At 41.1% G+C, this 22544-nt stretch overlaps 1 protein-coding gene across 1 annotated transcript in view; it reads right to left on the reverse strand.

The window, feature by feature from the left end:
- Positions 1-2065: 2065 nt before the first annotated feature.
- Positions 2066-22544, reverse strand: part of kcp (kielin cysteine rich BMP regulator) — a 41463-nt gene continuing 20984 nt past the window's right edge. Inside the window, exons 24-46 of the mRNA XM_088339326.1 lie at positions 22287-22460; positions 20322-20404; positions 20168-20258; positions 18196-18275; positions 17955-18128; positions 17698-17877; positions 15638-15902; positions 13773-13855; positions 13605-13698; positions 11839-12012; positions 11674-11756; positions 11437-11557; positions 11273-11355; positions 9445-9544; positions 9273-9361; positions 9101-9203; positions 8895-9037; positions 5388-5560; positions 5204-5315; positions 3869-3970; positions 3643-3807; positions 3264-3564; positions 2066-2568 (exon numbers count right to left, since the gene is read on the reverse strand). Of these exons, the coding sequence (XP_088195452.1) occupies positions 2348-2568; positions 3264-3564; positions 3643-3807; positions 3869-3970; positions 5204-5315; positions 5388-5560; positions 8895-9037; positions 9101-9203; positions 9273-9361; positions 9445-9544; positions 11273-11355; positions 11437-11557; positions 11674-11756; positions 11839-12012; positions 13605-13698; positions 13773-13855; positions 15638-15902; positions 17698-17877; positions 17955-18128; positions 18196-18275; positions 20168-20258; positions 20322-20404; positions 22287-22460 (3194 nt within the window). The 3' untranslated portion in view covers positions 2066-2347. The remainder of the gene's footprint in view (positions 2569-3263; positions 3565-3642; positions 3808-3868; positions 3971-5203; positions 5316-5387; positions 5561-8894; positions 9038-9100; positions 9204-9272; positions 9362-9444; positions 9545-11272; positions 11356-11436; positions 11558-11673; positions 11757-11838; positions 12013-13604; positions 13699-13772; positions 13856-15637; positions 15903-17697; positions 17878-17954; positions 18129-18195; positions 18276-20167; positions 20259-20321; positions 20405-22286; positions 22461-22544) is intronic.

Below are 22544 nucleotides of genomic sequence, written 5' to 3' on the forward strand. Positions count from 1 at the left end.
CTTGTAGAATTTCAGATTTTTTTTCTTTTTACAATGAAAGCTAAATAATATACTGGGTCCTGTTTCTCATCTCATTAGCTGCACCGCTTATCCTCAGTAGGGTCGCGGGGGTGCTGGAGCCCATCCCAGCAATCGTCGGGCAGTGGGCAGGGGACACCCTGAACTGGTTGCCAGCCAATCGCAGGGCACACAGGGACAGACAACTCGCTCGCTCATTCACACCTAGGGGCAATTTGGACCGGCAAATCCACCTGAAATGCATGTCTTTGAAATGTGGGAGGAAACCGGAGTGCCAGTGCAAACACGGGGAGAACATATAAACTCCGCACAGGAAGTTTAGTAGCTGGATTTGAGGTTCCCAAGACCTTAGAACTGTGCCGCACACGCGCTAACCACTGCGCCGCTGTGCTGCCCAGGTCCCGTTTTAAAGCACTAAATTTAATACTTTGTTTTGTCATTTTGTAGTATTTTTGTTATATTTCTGTCAATAGTATTTTTGTAGTAAGCATAAAAAAGGTAAATAAGGACATAGCTTGCCCCCAAAAATACATGTTTTCATTGTAGTATTGTAGTCATTATACTTTGACCATTTTCGGCGGTAGGGATTTAATAGCCTGCCGGGCCGCTGTAGTTTGCCCACTCTTGGACCTAGAGTTTAGGGATTGGGAATACACCGCCTGCCTATCACAACATCACTTTAAACCCTAGCGTTTCACTTGCAAAACAATCCTTTCCTCGTCTTCCTGTCACCACCTCTCTGCTTTTTGGACTCTGTAGGAATGATTGATAAACCTATGATTGTTTTATTCCTTCCCACAATTGCTCAATAATGCCAAGGGGGTGTGAAATGAAAGAAGCAAGGGCACTCCTGACCTAACTGTAACAATGATTGTACCCCTTCCTCTTCCCACTTCCCCTTCCTGCTTTTGGGATAAGGGGACAGTCTTTGTCTACTAATGAAGTGGGGTTATTGGGATTGAGTCTCATTTTTGTGTGAAAAAAGTGTGCAACTATTAAATCTACTCAAATCCTTTGAATTAAAATTATACAACGAGCTGAAAAATCGTACCTGGCCCAGCTGCTTCTTGCTGCTTTTTGGATTCGCTGCACAACTTTCATCTCTTCTTCTGCTGGTGATTTCTTATTTATTTTTGAAAATCAATTTTTTTGGAGTGGGGAAATTAATTCACAGAATATTCTACCTTTGTCTTTTGATGTGAGCATTGGAGCACAGTTGTGTCCCCGACAAATGGGCTGTTGTACACTTGCTGCGTATCGAGATGCCATGCTTTGAGCAGCTGGCGTTCACAATGTAACTGCACAAAATAATATTAAAATCACTCTTTTGTATGAGTCAAGTGTTTAATTATATATTTTTAAAAAGATTCACTGAAAAAAGACCGTTAATGCTAAACATTTGGACAACATCTAAGAATAAATGAATTAAGGAATAAATGCTTGCATCTAGTGGCCACAAGCAGAATTACACACAAAATTGGAAAAAAAAAACATGATTCTTTGTTTGTATATTGAGTTACGAGCTTTTGGAAACAGAGAATTGCACTTATAAATCAAGGTAGCACACTTTCTCTACCTTTTCCTTCATTTTCTTTGTTTCAATGAGAACATCCAAAATCCGTTCGCCAACGCAGGACCATTCACTGCTGAAGAACTAAAAGGTAGATAAAAGTTTGTGAATGTTGATAAAAAGTTGTGATTGTAGAAGAAAAAAATATCTGCTATTTGTTCTCGCTAAATGTTTAGTATAATTGTTCTTATTTTAGTAAGGAAAAACAGGAAACATTTTGTAAAACTGGAAAAAAAAAATCAATTTAAACGAACAAAATGTTAAAAAACCCAATTGAATAATTCCGGTATTTTGTTTCTTTACCTGTTCCATGGTGTGTCATCTAAAGGGGTGATGAATAATGCAAACGGTTGCTATGGTTACCACAGCCAACAGGGGAGCAGCAGTATCACGAGGGCATGGAGTCACATTTATACGGTTAGGCTTGACTTCCTTCCCTCAAAGCTTTCGTTGAGCAGATTAATAATTGAACAGACACGGTAGTAGGCGCTTTATTCGTTTGAAAAAAAAAAAGAATAAAACCTGAGATAATGTGACATTCCATAGTGCTTGAAGAACACGTAGGTCCATTGGGAACACAGTCCATCATCGTTTTAGAAATGTGTTTGAAAATAATACAAGTGGATCTTCAAGTTAAACGACTAACCTTTGTGACTTTTTAAATAGCACCTTTCTTCTTTTTGTGTTTTGAAGCTCTGCGATTGGCCACCGAGGGTCACCTAGTCTGACATCATCTCACAGCTCGAATTTGAAGGAACATCACGACGGCTTGCCGTGAATGATTTTGGGGCACTTGCTGGGATGGACGCAGGAATTGTTGTGCAAAACCAGGCCGGCCGGGCACTGGCAGCCCGGCACACAAGGCTTGAAGCAGCGACTCTCAATGACCCCCAGCGGGGCCCCAAAGTTCAAGCAGGTGACGGGGCAAGGGGGCCCGCATTCGTCAAACACGAAGCCCCTCTCCGTCAGGCAGCTCACCGCTGTGGACGACATCCAATTATTATAAAATTTGATGCTTGGGGAGGGTCTTTTGTATTTATTCAGTTTTATCCATCCATCCATTCATCCATTCATCCATCTACCATCCATCCATCTATCTATCTATCTACCTACCCTGTCATATCCCTCGAGAGGGGTGACCGACAGCAAGACAAACACATACACAAAAACAAAGAACATTTTTTTTAAAAAAGGGAAAAGGTAGCAAAAAACGGACACCAAAAAATTGACCATGGGCAACCCAAATGCCCAAACACCCAAACAAGTTAGGCACCTCGGCACCCAAGTTGGCATGCTTTTGTCCCTCCAGATGAAACGGAACACGAGAAAGCGGCCATGTCACTCAAGTCAGGGTGACACAACACACTCTTCTGTTCAACAGCAGGGCCCGACAGCTTTTCCTGGTTTATCCCTGACGCATCATACAGGTGCCCTTCCCATCCCTTAGAACACGTCTAAACATCCCACTATCCTCTTACAACACACTTATTCCTATCACCAGCTAGAGCTCTTGTTCAGACGCGTTCTAAGGGATGGGAAGGGCACCTGTATGATATATATATATATATATATATATATATATATCCACAGCAATTCCACTATCAAAATATTGCTGGAGTTCTTGCAGACATTAATCTCCTATAGTCTCCCATAGCTCTACTTTGGTGCCACTTACCACACAAGGAGGGCCCCCTCCACTGCAGGACCACGCCGGCCTCCCGGCACTGGCCGGCGTACGCCTCCAGGGCGTCGCACAGGCACTCGTCGGTGTTGGCTCCGCAGGCGCACAAATCATAGACGCAGGCGGCATACCAGGCCTCAGGGGGGAGAACACGGTGGCACGGCCTGAACGCCGCAGACTTGAGCTCCTTGCAGCGGGCGTTTGCACTTCTGCGGGCGTGATAACCTGCCTCCTTGCACGGGTCCACGTCCGAGCCCGGGCGACACGATGCTAGTGAGTGACTCCCGTTTGTCACCTAACTCACACAAATAATAGTTGGTTGCTGTATAATTGTAACCAGGTTGGAAAAGGTAATTTGTTTTTTGTTTTTTACCCTCCAACTGTTGCCAAAGTCTGCTTCGGACAGGCTTATCTGTCTGCTGGGCATGCGTAGGTCATCCTGAGGGTAGTTGTTGAAGTCTCCGCACAGACCACAGGTGCGTCCTTTGTAGGAGCCCGGAACGCTCACTTCCAGGTGGGAACGGCCGTTCCACAGGACCTGCACCAGAGAGAGGTCGTCAACAGGAAGTGCTCGGGCTCCAAGTTGGAGGCGGACAGACCTTAAGCCCGATGTTACTGTTGAGCAGGATAGTGTTGGCCTTGCGCTCAACGTAGACGTGCGGTTCTCGGAGGAAGGGCAATGTTACCGGCGTGTCGTCTACCTGAGGGGAACCGTCAAAGTGTATAACTAGGATTCCTCATTTATGTGGATTTTGGCTTTTATCAGTCAGAAAGTTTTGTAACTAATTGTTGGGTGATCAAAACTGATTTTGGAGTGTTTAAATTTTTAACGTTCCTCCATTGTACAAGTATTGAATTAAATTGTCGTTATTGTCATTGATATCACCGTTGTGAAACATAGTATGGAACGAGATTAAGTTATGAAGAGAAATGATTATCATGCAGCTTGTTTTTACCAGCACCTAAGTGGTAAAATGCTTGCCTCACCCAAACAGGGATTTGGGTTCAATCTCCAGGCAAAGCAGTACTAATTCAAGGGTAAGGCTTTTGGTTGGAGCAAATGTTGTAGGAGGCTACGGTTTGTGTCCTAAACTACAGCTTTAAATGCTTCACCTGCAGCCTGACTGGTATAGTACTTGCCATTTATACTAAAGAGTGCATGTTTAATACCCAAGCAAGCTGGTACTAATTGTATGGCTATACTTAATTGGTTGGAGCTAAGGTTTTGTTTTTGTTAGAAGCTCAGGTAAGTGTTGGTGCTAGGGTTAGGGGGCTAGGTTTTCAGCTTTAACACACAGTGTTTCACTGGTAGTTCAACTGTTAAGCTGCTTGTCTTGTACTTGGAAGGTGTGGCTTAATCCCCAGGAAAGCCAGTACTAATTCTTGATTTGGATTGAAGGCAGACTTTTGGTTAGAACTAGGGTTATTGGGCAAAAGTTTGAACACTAGACTACATGTTTAAAGCGCTTCATGCCTAGTTTTACTGGTAAGCTGCTTTCGTTACATGCATAGGGTTGTGGGTTTGATCCCCTGGTTATAACTGATCCCTATGATTGGGGCTGAAGCTAGGGTTAATTGGGGTTTTTGGTTGGAGCTAAGGTTAGGGTTTTGTTTGGAACAAGGGTTAAAGAGGTAGGGTTTCAGCACTAACCTACTAAAGTGTTTCACTGGGAGCTTAACTGGTAAATTCCTTATCTTAGTGTGGGTGTACTCCCTAAACAAGCTTTACTAGTTCTAGGGTTAGGGTTGGAGTTATGGTAAGGCTTTTGGTTGAAGCTAGGGTTTTGAGGTTTCTCCTTCAAGGTCTATAAATATATTTCATTTTGGAAGGTAAATAAAGTTGTGAGTTACTTAAATGTATTTGGTTTTAACTTCCATCCTAACGAACCCTCATTTTTTAGGGTAAATGTTTTATTTTGTCTCCTTACACCAACCTTTACATGCCAGTCCTGCAACAGCTGCACTGTGACAGCTCCGATGAAGACAGTCAGCTCTTTGGTCCATGACACCCCTTGGCGGCCACGATCATCGTTGGTGGCGTGTATACTTGGAAACGAAAACAGAAGTCGTTGCAAAGGCCTCTTCGTGCATTTTCCATTGCCGCGGGGATTCTCTCACCTGAAATCTCCTCCCTGGCAGTCCTGTGCCAGAACGTAGGTGCAGGCCCCCTGAAAGTGGAGCATGCGGCCATCGAAGGTGCGATAGTGAGGGTCGCCAAACGCGATGCACGTGGCTGGTCGGGCGATGCAGTGAGGGCAGCACAAGCCAGGGACCAACGATGGCATCTCATCCTAAAACCCACACAATGCAGTTGGAGGTCTGGATGTGTGCATAACACACAGTAATAAACACTTTGTTTAATTGTTTCAACTTTGTCATTATTGTAATAATCAAAATACATTTTCTTTGTAATCTTCCTGTTCCGATGTCAAGTTTTATTCTTATTATTTCTCAATATACTATCTGATAATATTTCATTATATATTTAGCTTTTTAGGTACAGTAAAGTGGATGAGAACTTAAGATTATTAAATTATTGTTCATTAGAAAATAATTGGGCTTGTTTATTTGTGTAATATTCTCCTTATTTTACCTAAAATGAACACAAGAACGGCAGATGTTTTTTCCCACTTTTCTTTTGACACAACTGATAATTTTATGCTGTTTTTAATATTGGACCCTTGCAAAGGAGATAGGATAGGATGCTCGTTCGTTATTTTGACTATTGTTGCGCACTGTTGTTTGTTGTTTTGATTATTATGAGTGTTTACATCATTGTCGCTCTCATCCAATAATATTGCTGTTTTTTGGTATGCCCATCCCTGAAGGCTCATTCTGCTTTTCTAACCTAAGAGATTCAATAGAAATTGAGAGATCCGGGGAGAGACTTTAGAACGGGTTGGAATTTCATGTCCGAGGTTTGGGCTTCGCTGTTGTCCTTGCAAGTTTAAAATCTATTGATGTGGTGTCTCCTCATTCTTATTGTCTACTAAACTTCAAACATCATTAATATATTAGTTAAAATACGTCTGAAAAAGAAAAATGTTTAAAATTTAAAAAATGATCATGCAGTGAAACAAGAATTTTTTACTTCAAAAAAGCGTGTTTTTTTTAAACATTTCCACAATTTAAAAACTGTACTTTTTGAATTCCAATAATTAATACTGTTTTGAATCACTATTGTAATAGCTTATTTGTTTAGTTTTTTTTTATGTGCAAACATTCAGAAACTAGGTTGGTTGTTTTATTTTTTATATTTAATGTGCTAAAAATAATCCTATTGTGGCAAAATATAAAAAAAAAACATTTTAGAAATTCTATTGATTTTGTAGAGCAAATAAGCCCAGCACAAAAATGACTTCCACTTTTTCTGTTTCGGCTGGCTCACTTTGGAATGGATAGAATGACGACATCCCCTTTTGGACAGTTCCCGGACATGCAAATTCACCATGTACCATGATTTTCAATATTAAAGCTAGAAAAATCCCTACACATTTTAGTTAAAAATAATACATAAATAATACATATACTGTACAATATTTTCCACACTGTAAGGTGCACAAGATCATAAGGTGCACCCGCAAAAATTGTCTTTTTTTCATATACTTTTCATATATATAGCACACTTTAAGGCGCATCATATTAAAACTACAGTAAGTGCAAAGATTGCATAAAAATACATTTAAATTAGAATAATTTATTTCATAGAACATAAACTTACTTTAGGACATCTGGTTTCACCACTAATTAATAATAGTATAATAGATTAATTTATTTATAAATGGTTACTGTTCTGTCCTCTCCAAAGTATCTCCTTTTACAACAGTAGATACAGTGGAACCTCGGTTTTCAAACACCTCTCAGTTCGAACAAATCGGAGTCCGACCAAAAATTTAGAGAAATTCTTTCTTCGCTGTTCAGTCAAAAAATCGGAGTTCGAACGCCGGTAATGCGTGAGTGCGTACGCTATGGTGCGATGCTGAGCGGCGTACGGGTGTTTTAGCCCCTTATTATGCCTCCGAAGAAAGTGCAAGCAGCAAAGTTGCTACAGGTGAAAAAGGAAAAGTAGTGCGTACAACTATTGCATTTAAGAAAGAAATAATAGCCAAATATGAAGGAGATGTGCGAGTGTCTGATCTTGCTAGGGAATGCAGCATGGCTAAATATACGATCAGTACAATACTAAAGAATAAGGAGGCTGTGAAATCTAGTGATGTGACTAGGGGAGTGAGTGCTATAAGCAAGCAACAGCCGCAAGTTTTGGAAGAGGTTGAAAAACTTTTGATGATTTTCCTCTCCCCACCGTCCACCTGCGCCTTCTGCTGACCACCACAAAGGTAAGAAATCCTATTCATAATTCTTTTCTTTATCCTTTTATTTTATTTTTACACGTTCATGTTAGCGTAATCTTTCGAACGGAAGATTACGATAACGCGAACGTACAATTAGCCTGGGTTATCTTTATGTTCACGTTAAACATTCAAGGTAAACATTCAGGGTGTTGGAACGGATTAAAACGATTTACATTATTTTTAATGGGAAAAATGATTTCGGTGATCGAACCAATCGGTTTTTGAACAGGGTTCTGGAAGGGATTATGGTCGAGAACCGAGGTTCCACTGTATCTAGTAAACGCTGAGCAACAACGAAAAGAGATTTGCGACAAGTATCTGAAAGTCGGCGTCTATATTTCATTGAACATGTTAATCAAAAGAGTGCGCTCCAAGCAGCTCCATATATCTCTCAAAGGCAGAACAGTGACCTCACACAAATATTCTTCAAATCCATTTGTGTTAACCACTGAACTATGAAGACATACCTAAAAAACAAACTGTGGGATGAAATGATCTCAAATAATTGGCAGAGCACTGAAATATGCTAAAGACAAAAATAAGACTTTCATCATTGGTTGAAATGTAACAAGCATGCTTGTACAATTAAAATGTTAACCACAAGAGGGCGCTCAAAGACCACTGTATATGTTTCTCAAAGGCAGAATAGTTACACTAGCATGATTTATTCCAACCCAACCATTTGCTCCATCCATTTCATTAAATATTTTTGGTTTGGTTTGATTATCCCTTAACCACTTGGGTCGTAGGGGCACAATTCCTGTGGTGTGTCTTGGGCAAGTACAGCCTGGTGGTGCCCATCCTTCTCCAGGCCAACATATGTTTCCACCCTGTCTTGAATTCCGGGGACTTTTCATATGTTGGACAATTGTGCTAACCACTGCACAAGGGAAATACTTCCATTAAACATGCATAACTAAAAAATACAAACTATGGGATAAAATGCTCTCAAATAATTGGCAGGGTTCTGAAAATTGGCTAAAGATAAAAAAGTACTCGAAACTTTCATCATTGGTTGAAATGTAACGAGCATGCTTGTACAATTAACATGTTAACCACGAGAGGGCACTAGACGACCACTCTATATGTTTTCAAAGGCAGAACAGTTACTGTATGCAGTATCACTTAATTGTAACTATGCAATTTCATCCACCATGTTATACTGTATTCACGGCGCACTAGATCGTAAAGCTCACTCTAAAATTTCTGCTCAATTTGGGGTTCTTAGGTGCACCTTATAGTCCGGAGACATTTGATTTTCGATTCTACTGACCGTGTTGCAGCTGAGAGGAGGGCAGCGTTGGCTATGACAGTGCACGTCCCCTTCCACGCAAGTGCAGCCGGTGCACTCGTCCACCTGCCAGTGCTCGTCGGATTGATACACCGTGCCCTGGTGCACGCATGGAACTCCCCACTCTACCGCAAAAACACTCGCGGTCACATACGGCAAGCGCATTCACAAGCTGCCGACGGGGTTACCTTGACAACGGGGGCAGCATTTCCCTTTAACCTTCACTTGTTTCTGACCATCTGGGCATGGTGCGGATGGACATTCCTCAATGCTGCATTCAATGTAGCCTAGCTAAATGACACGAGCGTACAGATTTTTTTAGGTAGAATATTTTCCAAGACATGCGCACGTTGGACTTACATTACAAGTGCACGTGACGCAGTCATCGTCGCTGTCCGTCCAGCTGCTGCCGCTCGCCACGCGGCGGCCCTGACCCTCGATCACGCAATCTGTGCCACGAAGGTCAATTCAGTGACAATGGAAACGCCAATTTGACAAAAAAGGACTTGGTGCAAAGACAGTAATACATCACCTTTGCACACGGGGCAGCACGAGTCAGGAGGGGTGAATTCTTCCCCAGGGGGGCAAGTCAGCGATGGGCATCCTTGATGAAGGCACGTCCATGTTAGATCCTGCACAACAAACACGCATGTAGTCAAAGTCACAACCGTGTGCAACGTTGTGTTTGGGCTGGACAATAGGACCAAAAATGTAAATCTGGAATTTATTTTGACATTTATCCCCTGAACCGCTTCTTCTGATTAGGGTCTCAGGGGTGCTAGAGCCCATTTCAGGCGAAATCAGGCAGTGGGCAGGGGACACCCTGAACATTTTGATTAAATGCGTGTTAAAAAAGGTGAAAATTTAATTTGTATTTTATCTTTTGGGGAGATTTAAAAATATTTTAATTGCGGGTATATTTCTTTTGTTTTTCAGTATTAATGTGTTTATGTAAAATGCTTTATTTTTCTTCTTTTATCTTTTAACTTTCATTCTTGTATTTTTTCTTTTCTTTGTTTTTTTTTCAACAATTTTGTCTTTTTTTCCAATGCATAATGTTACATCATAATCAGGAATGTAGGCATTAAAGTAAAAAAAATAACATGAGGAGCCGTTTGGGGCTTTCCTCATGCTCCGTTCCCTAAAATAGTCAGGCCTAAAATGTCAATCATTACGTGGGGCTAGTCGGGATTCTCTCATGCCATTTTTTTGGTTTTGTTTTCCCCCTTCTTGGAGGATCTACACAGCATGCGCTTACTTCTACTCAAGTAATTGTTTAGATAAAGAACATGCTTACCAAACTATCAGCTTAGCTGAAAATCACTATATCCAAATGAATATTCCTCCACGGTGTTACGGAAAAAGATGCGTGGCTTCCTCCTTCCACCTCCCTCACGTCAGACGTCATTTCTGCTTCTTGCTAATAGCTCACAAGATTTACAAACTTTCTTTCTGCTTTTCGGCCAAATCTTTCACTATTTGCAGTTTGTAATCTGAATCATTTGAATTTCTTTTTGCTGCCCTTTTGTTCAGTTTCACTTTCATCCGCTGCACGTCGCAGAGATGCACACTTCGGCGCCAAAAGGTTAATTTAGGCGCTGCATTTGCAGTGCACACTTGATTTGAGGGGCTCGGCCCCAAGTCAACCCTAAGCTGCGTAGCCTAACCAAAACGCACAGTTGGATGCTGAAGTATGCTGTATTGCTTCGTGTTTACTTAGGGGGCAAATTAAAGCTTCGGGTTTGTTTCGTGCTTGGTTACCATATCAAGTTAATCCGTCGGGTTTGGACAGGTTCGGGTTTATTTACCCACGACTCGGGTCGTGTCGGGATGAATATTTTTAAGCTCAATATTAGTTCCAGGTAAAAGACGTCACCGCAGTGTTTCGTATTTGCCCCAACAACTTCAAATTTTTCGACATAAAACTTATTTGTAAAGTAACAGAAATAATTACTTTCCCTGGTAACCAGTTACTTGTATTGAGGTTTTCATTTACTAACTCGGTTTATTTTTGAAATAAGTAGTGTGTAACTGTAACTAATTACTTTTGTCTCCCTTGCAACATCCATTGTAGCCTGGTCATCTGGAAGGGGGATTACCTCCTGTGCCGCCCCTCCTCAAGATTCCTTCATTTTTCTCATGCTGAGGTTTTATAGTTTTTCCTTGCCCTCATTTAGGTTTTGGTTTAGGAGATTGTGTCGTGATGGTCTGTGTACCCCTTTGAGATGTGCCCAGCTGTGGTCATGAGAGATTCAAATTAAACTCTTAAATTCCTTCCCTATATTTTATAATATAGCAAGTGTTCATTTTAAAAATAGTCGAATTAATAGAATTGTAAGAAGTGTGTGTTTTTTTTTTACCCTGCACTGACAGGTGAAACAGGGGTCGTTTGTAGCCAGGACCTCATTGCCGATCAGTGTTGAAGTGCAGTTACTAAGAGGCTCTGAACAAACAATCATACAACAAATAATAATTGAAAAGTATTTAAAAATGTAGTGTTGATGAGTTGGGAAAAACGACTCACGTGCGCAAACAGGGCAGCATTCATCAGGTCCAGAGAACAAGATATTGTTTTTAGGACAGCCAACCAGACTGGGACACTGTTTGCGATAACAGCGTAGGTGCTGTTCCCCGTCTGGCATTACCTGAAAAGATACACATATGCTTTGTGTTACCAGTTTTAGGATAGGACTGTCCGCTAATGACTGCTGTTATGCTAAAGTTATCAGATGAAAGTTTCTAAGATCTGTGATTTTCATACTTCACAGGTGCAGACTTGACAGGGGTCTCCAGCTGGATGGAAGGTGTCTCCTGGGCCGTAAACTTTGCCCTCAAATACACAGTCTAGAAACCCATAGAAAAAATTACCGGTAGTCCAACACAATGGCAGACCTAATGCTTTGCCTCCCTAACTGAGTTTTCTTACCGGCGCACACAGGGCAGCACTCGCCGGGCACTTTGATGAAGTTGGCGCAAGGGGACAGGCAACGGATTTCTGAGCATGTAGTAACACCATCCACGCACATACAACTGCTGCATTGGGTCGAGTCGGCAAACCAGTTGCTCCCTTCTGCGTACTCGCTGCCACCGTACATGCAACCTGGTGACAGACAATCATGGCACAATACGATGAAGTAAAAATATGAAAACAAAGATCCATCCATCCATTATCTGCACCGCTTATCCTCAGTAGGGTTGCAAGGAGCCCATCCCAGCTATCTTGGGGCAGTGGGTGGGAGACGCCCTGAACTGGTTGGCAGCCAATCGCAGGGCACACAGAGACAGATGACACTCGCCCATTTACACCTAGGGACAATTTGGACCGGCCAATTAACATGTCATGCATGTTTTTAGAATGTGGGAGAAAACAGGAGTGATCAGGGAAAGGTTGGTAGCTGGATTTGAACTTATGACCTCAGAACTGAGCCGCGGACACGCTAACCACTCAGCTACCAGAAAATACATAGCAGAATATATTAGGAACATTAGCTACTGCCTCTGCTTGTGTTCAAAAAACAAGCAATATTTGATACTTTGAACATGGGGTGCATGGTTTAAGGTGTCCATAAAATGTTGAAAGTATATTTTTTTTCTTTATTAAGTCTGTAGTTACAAAAAGTTCAAAGAGCCTTTATATTTTTTCCATCGCGCCTATTTGCCTTTATTTTATTTTTTATCTTACGTTTACATTCAGTGTTACAGCTGCAGATCGCAGTACGCTGGAGGAAAGGGATTTCACATGCGTGCATGCGGTTTTCTTTGATTCTAGGATTGAAATGCTGAAAGTATGAAAATGACTGTTTCAGATACATTCCAAAAGATAAAAAAAAGACGTTTTTTTCAGTGCGTCTCAGGAAGTAACCGTACTTGCACGCATAACTAAAGGTCATGACAGAGGCTGTAATGATGATTTCAGCCAGAATAAGACATCTGTAAGTAGAATGTTTTGAAGTTACGGACACCACCCTTAAAGGTGGGGTGCGTCGTTTAAGGTGTCCTTAAAAAGGTTACAAATTTTCACTATTAGGTATGTGTCAGCAATGCCCAACTAAAAGCCTTTGATTTGAACTTCACCTATTTTCTCTTATCTTACTTTTAGTAGAGCTGATTGGGGCAGAACACAGAAGATAGGAGGAATGAGGGATGAGGAGAGTGTTGGAGAATGACCTAATACTCGTCCCCGTAGCAGAAACATGACTTAAAAAAGTCCGGCTCAAGTAGAGTCCAAACGCCAATCCAAAACCAGAGAAAAATAAAAAAATCCTTTATTTCGAGAGCGTCTATAAAATGTACATAGTTGCACGAGCTTACATTTTCAGTTGCAGGAAGTTCTTCCAATTACAATTCACCACTAAGAAACGCTACCCTAATGTTTTTAGGCGGGCAATGACGCTTCATAGGAAAATGCCGTACAAACTTATGCCAGCTGCAGTTAATCACGGGGGAAGACGATATGCAACGGCAAAGTGAAGCCGCAAGAGAGAGGTGTTAGCGTCGTTTTTGTTGAGAAACATGGCAACAATCTCAAGCATGTACAAGTACTTTACCCAAGATTTAAGTACTTTTCACTCCTTTAAAACATAACATTACATTTCAAGCATTTTCAAAAATTTCAAGCACATGTAAGAACACTACTTTAACTAAAATTTTATTTCTTTTTCAGGCCGTCCATTTGGAAAGCAATAAATCTACCTCTGCAGCGAGGGCAGCAGGATGCTGGATCATTCAGCTGATGCCTGCAGGCCAACTTGGGACACTGCGGAGTGGAACACTGCACCACACCTGCCTGGAAGGTAAACAATGAGTCAGCCTTTAGGAATTGGCTCCACTTAGGTTGAAGGAAAGTGGGACAATTCCTACCTGACAGGTGCAAGTGGAGCAGTGGTTTGAAGACTGGGTCCATGTCTGGCCATCACTATACTCTTGGCCATCCAGCATGCACCCTGAGAACACAATGGAGATTCCAAAATTGTTTTGTGTTTTGATTTTTTTCATGTATGTGTAGCTTGGTGATAACATTTGCAGTGTTGTGGTTGGTGTTGTTGGATCCCTTAACCACTAGAGCACCATTTCCTGTGGTGTGTCTTGGGCAAGTACAGCCTGGTGGCGCCCATCCCTCTCCAGGCCAACATATGTCTCGAATTATGACTATCGTGCGTCAGGCGAATGTGCTAAACACTACACTACTGAGACACAACCCGGTTGAAAATGAAGACGATAATAAATGTGTATGGACATAAAACCTCTCAAGCATCTGAGTATATAGAGTAAGAATATTTGACACGACATATTTTCAGTCCCATACTGATCTTAAAGAGTCATTGATACCAATAGCACATTCCGATACCATTGATACAAGAAACTTCCGTTCCCCCTGCAAAAAATGCCTGATATACTAAAAAAATACCTTTGAATCCCAACATATTGTTTTACTTAAATATTGCAATTATATGAGGGAAATTGAATACTCCAGGTTCTTCATTTTTGAAGGTAACCTATGTTGGTTTAAGGACTATCAGAACTACGAAATCTAAAAAAAGGCTTATATTGGCACTGATACCTCAATAAAGGCTGATATTGGTCCTGATACCAATTTTGTGGTCTAAAGTCTAGACTAGATATGTCCAAAGTCCAGATATGGCATGTGATCAAATTTACTCTGACTCTTGGCGTCTGTCATAAAATTAATAATATGAGGCCCGCCAGTAATGCTGACCCCAGTATAAATTAAATTTGTACAAAAAAAAATAAATCACAATTTCACCAGATGGTGGCAGTAGCCCTTTTAGCCACCGCGCCATGTTTAGATTAGGGCCTAATCATTAGGCAGTCACATTACCGCACTTCCTTAGTGCGGTGATTTATGAGTAATGTAGTTGTTCTATTCAAACATTTGTCGGGAGTTAGGAGAGTGAATGTTGCTTTAAAATATATAGTACAGTATTTAATTGCTTTATTGTTTATTTAGTAATTGAAATGAAAGTAAAGTAAATTATGTTCATTGTATTGTAGGTTTATAACTTAACTGACTGCCTGGAAATTGAACCTACAGCAAGAGTTGTAGCACTGATTTTGCTTCCTTGGCACCCCTTTTGGTGGGTAAAAACCCATAAAACGAACACCGTGAGTCAAATCGAAATGCTACAAAGGCGAGCTTCGGGGTTGCGACACTGATCGCCAAACACTGGAAATGCAATCCTTTTATAAAGGGTGAATTTATTAAAGACTGTGTTAAGAAATGCTTGAAAAATTCGATTAGCCCTTATACATTTTTGGCTTACTAAATCTGGCCCGCTTTCTGAAACCTTTGGCCTGATATAGAGTCTAGACCCTACAATCTAGACCTGTGTTTCTAAACTGGTGGGTTGGGACCCAAAAGTGGATCTCAGATCCGTTTTCAGTGGGTCACGGGACTTGAACCTAGGAAAATAATGCCAATAAAAGAGGGGAATTTAAACTCCTTTACAGTAGATGCCGATAATTCCCTGCAAATGCGAGTTGACACATGCCATTTCAAACCACAGAGAAAGACAGATAAAATCTGTGTACAAATGTTTAGCATGGCCAAACGTAGAAACACCATAAGAATATATGAGATCTGTATTTCATTATCATAAAGACAAAGCAGAAGTAAGAAGTAAGCGGTTTGAATGTCATTAAAAAGCAGAAAATTGAGCAGTAGAGGGAATATTATAAGCGAGCTGAACTACGTCAACCTACGTTACCTGTGCACTCAGGGCAGCACTGTCCTGGCCTTGTCACTGGACGGTGGCAGGGAGTCCTTGGACATGCAAGAGGTGTGCAGGTGACTGTGCCTCCGAAGCAGGTGCAACGCTGGCAAGGCTTGGTTAAAGGCGTGAAGGGTAAGCCGTGGGCGTGAATTGCACCCTCGAACAGGCAGGAGTCGCACACAGGGCAGCAGGTGTCAGAAGGGACCGGGTGGGAACACTGCACGGGGCATGGTCGCCTCTGACAACTCACCACCTCGTTCTGAAGGATGCAGACATAAATAAATGACATAATATTTCCACGGCGTGGCCCAAGAGTGGCATTTATGTTTGTACTTTTTCTAAAGTAACAATAATCACAACAATATCAACTCATTCAATGTCATAACGGAAAAATACATTTTCGGAAGCATTGTCCTTAAGTGTCAAAACGTTAAAATACTTTGTTTCTCTTTTGTTATAAAAGAGATTATGTCATATTATGTCATTCGATATTGCGAGTGAGACATTTCAGCTGACGAATCGTTTTCTTTTAAAACAAGGACAAACAGGCTCACAGTTTCTTCCCCAGGGCCATCACCATCCTAAACAAGTGTGCAAAACTGGAAATATAGATCTCATGATTTATTTGGGAATTTTGGTTGCTGCTGAAATGTTACTGCATTCATTTTTATTGCACTCTTGTTACATGTTTACATGTTATTACATGTTGACCCTGGAGTGCCATGTCTAATCTCATTGCTTATAATGTTTCACTATGTTGGTATCAATGACAATAAAGACAATTGAATTCTATCCAATGTAATCAAATTTTGCCCTATCATTGGAACGTATTACAATATACAGCAAAATACTATGCATTTTAATATTTATATCTCGTTTTTCTACCAAAATGAAAGAAACGATCCTTAAAATGACCAAGTTCATCTGCCAATTTCGTTATCATATTAAAAATTAAAACATTGGGCCTATGTATAAAAGACTGAATTAAAAAAATAAATAAATAAACTATTGAAATTAGTATCAAAATAGTCAAACTCTGCCGTCACCATATAAGATTGTATTGCTCATTGTTAGGATTAAGCTTTATATTTCCCTTAAAAAATGAGATAGATAGATCTACTTTATCTTGTACACATGTACAGTAGGGGCAGCATTCCAAAGACATGCATTTCAGGTGGATTGGCCGGTCCACATTGTCCCTAGGTGTGAATGAGCTAGCGGGTTGTCTGTCCCTGTGTGCCGTGCAATTGGCTGGCGACCTGTTCAAGGTGTCCCCTGCCCACTGCCCGATGATTGCTGGTATAGGCTCCAGCACCCTCGCGACCCTACTGAGGATGAGCGGTGCAGCTAATGAGATGAGATGAGACATGTACAGTATACAGAACGAAAATGTCGATACATCGGATCCGCAGTTTCTCCAAATATATAAATAATAGATATGAAGTAAAACTAAGTACGTAGTAAAAGTGAAAAGATACTATACAAGTGTCAAAGAATTGTGAGGACCATATAATGTACAAATATATGGATGTGTAGTAGCATGTAAATAATAATGGTAATAGGTACCACTAGTTTATAATATAGTAAAAAGGAAATACAGTACTTTTATCATAAATATACATGATGAAAAGGATCCTGATTACAAAATACGAAATATGAAATTGAATGTAGTTATTTTTTGGGGTTACTTGAAAAATAACATATTTAGACTTCTGTAAAAATAAGAAAAATAATAATTATTACAGAAAAAAAGGCTATCCTCAATATAATTATACCAGAAAATAAATTTAAAATACAGTAAAATGAAAAAAATACGAGGAAGAAACGAAAGTAGTAAATATACATAAATACAATATTGAATTGGATTATTTGCCTTATTTGACAAGAAAAATAATTTAAAAGTATAAAAAAGGAAAACGAGCATGAGCAAAATTATGTACCATAGGGGCAGGAACATCTTTACTTGATACATTGGAACGACCACGATGAAAGTTCTAGATTCTAATAGAATGTTAGAGTGTGAATAGTCCATATGTTCTGATAAGTGAACTGACCAGACAGGAGCAGGAGGAGCATGGATCAGAGGGTGACGGAAAAGACGAGCCGGACTGATATTCCCTCCCTTGGTGTCGACACATACCAGTGCAGACAGGGCAACACTCGCCAGGAGGGGTCAGCGGATGCAAGCAGGTGATGCTCGGACATGACACACGTGAGCACAGCACGTCGCCGTTCTTCTCCAGACCAACCGACATTATTATAGCAGCAGAAAATCACAGGCTTAACGAAGCAGTTTGTTGTTTGTACCAACCAGACACGAGCAGAGCTGGCAACGATCGGTTGGGTGCGGGAACTGCTCCCCGCTCAAACAATTGCGCCCCTCAAAGTGACAGTTGTTGCATGAGCCGCATGAGCACCCGTCCAATGCCGGGTGAGAGCAGGACACGGCAGGGCATTGTTTCTGAGTACAAACCACTTTGCCTCTCTGTGGAGGAAAACAATGAGTACTTGGCCCTTAGGTGGTGTATCTGTAGTTAAGATTGTGTACTCACAGAGCATGTGCACTTCTGACAGCTATTCTCTCCCGCCAGGACTTGACCGTCCATGTAATCGACACCTTGGAAGCGGCAGCCTGCATTGATGAAATGATATCAACAGATAATGAGATTGTAATAGAAAGAAAACAAAACATTGAAGATGTAAGAGCAATGCGTCAAACTCCAGGCACCCAGTCCAACAACTTCATTTTCTCGAAAAAGAATGGACAACTTAACTGTTGCTTGCTAAATTGATAGACCTACCTAATATCTACCCTGGTCATATCCCTCGAGAGGGGTGACCGAGAGCAAGACAAACACATACACAAAAAGAAAATAAAAAAAGGGGGAAAAGTAGCAAAAAGCACACACAAAAATATTTTTGACCATGGCCAACCCACATGCCCAAACATTCAAACAAGTTAAGCACCTCGGCACCCAAGTTGGTCATGCTTTCGTCCCTCCAGATGAAACGGGACACAAGAAAGCGGCCGTGTCACTCGGGTCAGGATGACACAACACACTCTTCTCTTCAACAGCAGGGCGCGACAGCTGTCCCTGGTTTAACCCTGCCGCATCATACGGGTGCCCTGCCCATCCCTTAGAACACGTCTAAACATCCCACTATCCTTTTACAACACCTCTCCACTCATTCCTATCACCAACAAGCTAAATTGATATATTGTTTAAATTTCTGGAAGAATTCAGTTAAAAATTGTTTTTTTTAATTGTTGCCTGGGCTTATATGTCCTTTACAGCAATGGTTCTCAACCAGTCTGACTTTGGGACCCACTTTTCCACCCCAATGAAAAGAGGAGACCCATCCATCCATTATCTGCACCGCTTATCGTCAGCAGGATCGCGAGGGGTGCTGGAGCCCATTCCAGCTGTCTTCGGGCAGTGGGCAGGGGACACCCTGAACTGCTTGCAAGCCAGTCGCAGGGCACACAGAGACAGACAACTCACTCACTCATTCAGTCCTAGGGACAATTTAAACCGGCCAATTAACTTGACACGCATGTTTTTGGAATGTGGGAAGAAACCGGGGTGCTCGGAGGAAACCCTCGCTAGCACGGGAAGAACATACAAACTCTGCACAGAAAGGCTTGTAGCTGGATTTGAACCCATAACCTTAGAACTGTGCTGCGGACGAGCTTACCCCTCATTCACCGTACAGAGCAGTGACCCAAATCAAGAAAAAATATCCACTTCTCAAATCTATCAAATGAAAGGACTTTGCCGTTTGAAGCAGAGATAGTAGAATTTATCTACCTTTTTTTCAAAATACAAAATGACCAGCAAAACCAAAACCTACCATATATACTTACAAACAAGCCAACATGGCAAATAAGCATCATAATAAACTTGCTTTAAAATAGCCATACACTAAAAGAAATGCGTACTGAAAATGTGTGTAAAAGGTGTACCTACACGTAGACAATGATTTGGTTAAGATTAACTAAACTAAAAAAAAAGCGAGGAGTGTAATATTTTTAAGCCATTTACTGAACCTTAAAGCAGTGTTTCAATGGCAGACACTCGCACAATATATTATTGTTCCCCAATCGTTTCCTACTTCCACTTGATTGTTGCCGTCATTGTTTTCAACTTTTCTTCCCCTTTAACTTTCTTGGGACCCATTATTATGGGCAGAAAAAGGAAATAAAACTGACAAAATCACAATAAAATGAGATGTAATTCCACTCAAATACAATTGGGACGGTGACGACTGGCTCAACAGGAAGGATGTTTTGAGCAGCGCCATCTACTGTTAAGGAGTGTAATTGACACTCTGGTTTTTCATTATTTTGTCAAGTAAACCATCCACTGAAAACAGATCCGCGATCCTTTTTTAGGGTATCCTTCCTGTCAGTCGATAGACTAACACAATGCATCTGATATCACATTTTCACAATTCGTTACCCTCAAAAAATATCGATTATTTGGTCTTTTGAAACAATATTTTCGCCGATATGTGTTAACATACCATCACACACTGGACATCCGCACATATCGGTGACAGGGTGAGGACACAGCGTCACTGGACAGGACTTTTTTACACAGCGCACTGTGCCAATCTGAAAGCAAACATGCGCATTTCAAGAAGGTAGGATTTGTGTGCGTATGTTTTTGGGTGTTACCTGGCAGGTGCACTCAGAGCAAGCATTCCCCGGGTCAGGAATGGACTGGCCATTATTCAGAACTGCTCCGTTGTAAAAGCAGCCTGACGAATCGAAACACACCATTTGACTTGGTTGTATTTTTGAGGAAGTGTCACAAAAGATGACATTACTAGAGAAAAGGAGCCTCTTTTCTTACGATTTCTTGCAATGGTGCTTATTTTTAGTCGCAGTGGCTTGCGAAACTATTTGGCCACCTTGAACTTTGTGACATTTTGCCACATATCAGACTTCAAACATCAAGATATAAAACGGTAATTTCTTGCGAAGCATCACCAATAAGTGGGACACAATCATGAATTGGAACACACTTTAATGGATATTTTGAACTTTAAAAAAAAATAAAAAACAAAAAAATGGGTGTGCAAAATTATTCAAGCTCCTTTGCTTTTAGTGCAGCAAACTGTCCTGAAGTTCAATGAGGATCTCTGAATGATTCAATGTTGATCGAAATGACTAACAATGATAAATGGAATGCACATGTGTGTAATCAAGTCTCTGTATAAATGCACCTGCACTGTGATAGTCTCAGAGGTCTGTTTAAAGCGCAGAGAGCATCATGAAGAACAAGGAACACACCAGGCAGGTCCGAGATACTATTGTGGAGAAGTTTAAAGGTGGATTTGGATACAAAAAGATTTCCCAAGCTTTAAACATCCCAAGGAGCACTGTGCAAGCAATAATATTGGAAGGCGTATCAGACCACTGCAAATCTACCAAGATCGGGCCGTCCCCCTGAACTTTTAGCTCATACAAAGAGAAAACTGATCAGAGATGTAGCCAAGAGGCCCATGACCCCTCTGGATGAACTGCAAAGGTTTACAGCTGAGGTGGGAGCATCTGTCTATAGGACAACAATCAGTCATATACTGCACAAATCAAGCCTTTATGGAAGAGTGGCAAGAAGGAAGCAATCTCTTAAAGATATCCATAAAAAGTGTTGTTTAAAGTTTGCGACAAGCCACCAGGGAGACACACTAAACATGTGGAAGAAGGTGCTCTGGTCGGAGGAGACCAAAATCGAACTTTTTGGTAACAATGTTTGGCGTAAAAGCAGCACAGCTCATCACCCTCACCATCCCCAAAGTCAAACATGGTGGTGGCAGCATTATGGTTTGGGCCTACTTTTCTTCAACAGGGACAGGGTAGATGGTTAAAATTGATGGGAAGATGGATGGAACCAAATAAAGGACCATTCTGAAAGAAAACCTGATGGAGTCCGCAAAAGACTGTGACGGAGATTTGTCTTCCAACAAGACAATGATCTAAAACATAAAGCAAAAGCTACAAAGGAATGGTTCACCCAAAAACATATCAAGGTGTTAGAATGGCCAAGTCAAAGTCCAAACCTCAATCCAATTGAGAATCTGTGGAAAGAACTGAAAACTGTTGTTCACAAACGCTTTCCATCCAACCTCACTGAGCTCCAGCTGTTTTGCAATAGGAATGAGCAAAATATCAGTTTCTCAATGTGCATAACTGATAGAGACATACCCAAAGTGACTTGCAGCTGTAATGGCAGCAAAAGGTGGCGCTACTAAGTATTAACTCAATGGAGCTGAATAATTGTGCACACCCACTTGTTCATTTTTTATTTGTTAAAAAGTTTAAAATATCCAATAATGTGTGTTCCACTTCATGATTGTGTCCCACTTATTGTTGATGCTTCACAAGAAGTTACAGTTTTATATTTTTATGTTTGAAGTCTGAAATGTGGCAAAAGGTCACAAAGTTTAAGGGGGCCAAATAGACTCGCAAGCCGCTGTATTTCTCTTTTTTGATCCATCTATCCATTCAAAACTTTCCTCTCAAGCTTTTTTTGCATCCATTGTTGAAAAATCTCAAAAAAATGTCCTCCAAGTTTGGTGTTTTTTGTCAATACTATCACTCTTGCAAAAAATTTATTTTTCTGAAAGCGCAACTCACGTTCACACTCGGCACAGCATTGGCCGGGTGCTTTATACGGATGGCGACAGTCTCCATAGCAAGGCAGTTGGGTGCAGACCACCTCACCCGCATAGCAGTAGCACACGATGCAGGGGTCCCTATCATCCACAAACTCTGCACCATCGGCTAGCTCCCTTCCGTTGTACAAGCAGCCTGCCCAAAGAAGATATTTCAATAAACGTGTGTATTTTGTATTTGTTCATATCGTGATAATATATCAAATTTGGATGCATTTTT

The sequence above is a fragment of the Urocampus carinirostris genome, chromosome 7 (genome assembly GCF_059441175.1).
Source record: "Urocampus carinirostris isolate Australia breed hairy pipefish chromosome 7, RoL_Ucar_1.0, whole genome shotgun sequence".
Lineage (NCBI taxonomy): Eukaryota > Metazoa > Chordata > Actinopteri > Syngnathiformes > Syngnathidae > Urocampus > Urocampus carinirostris.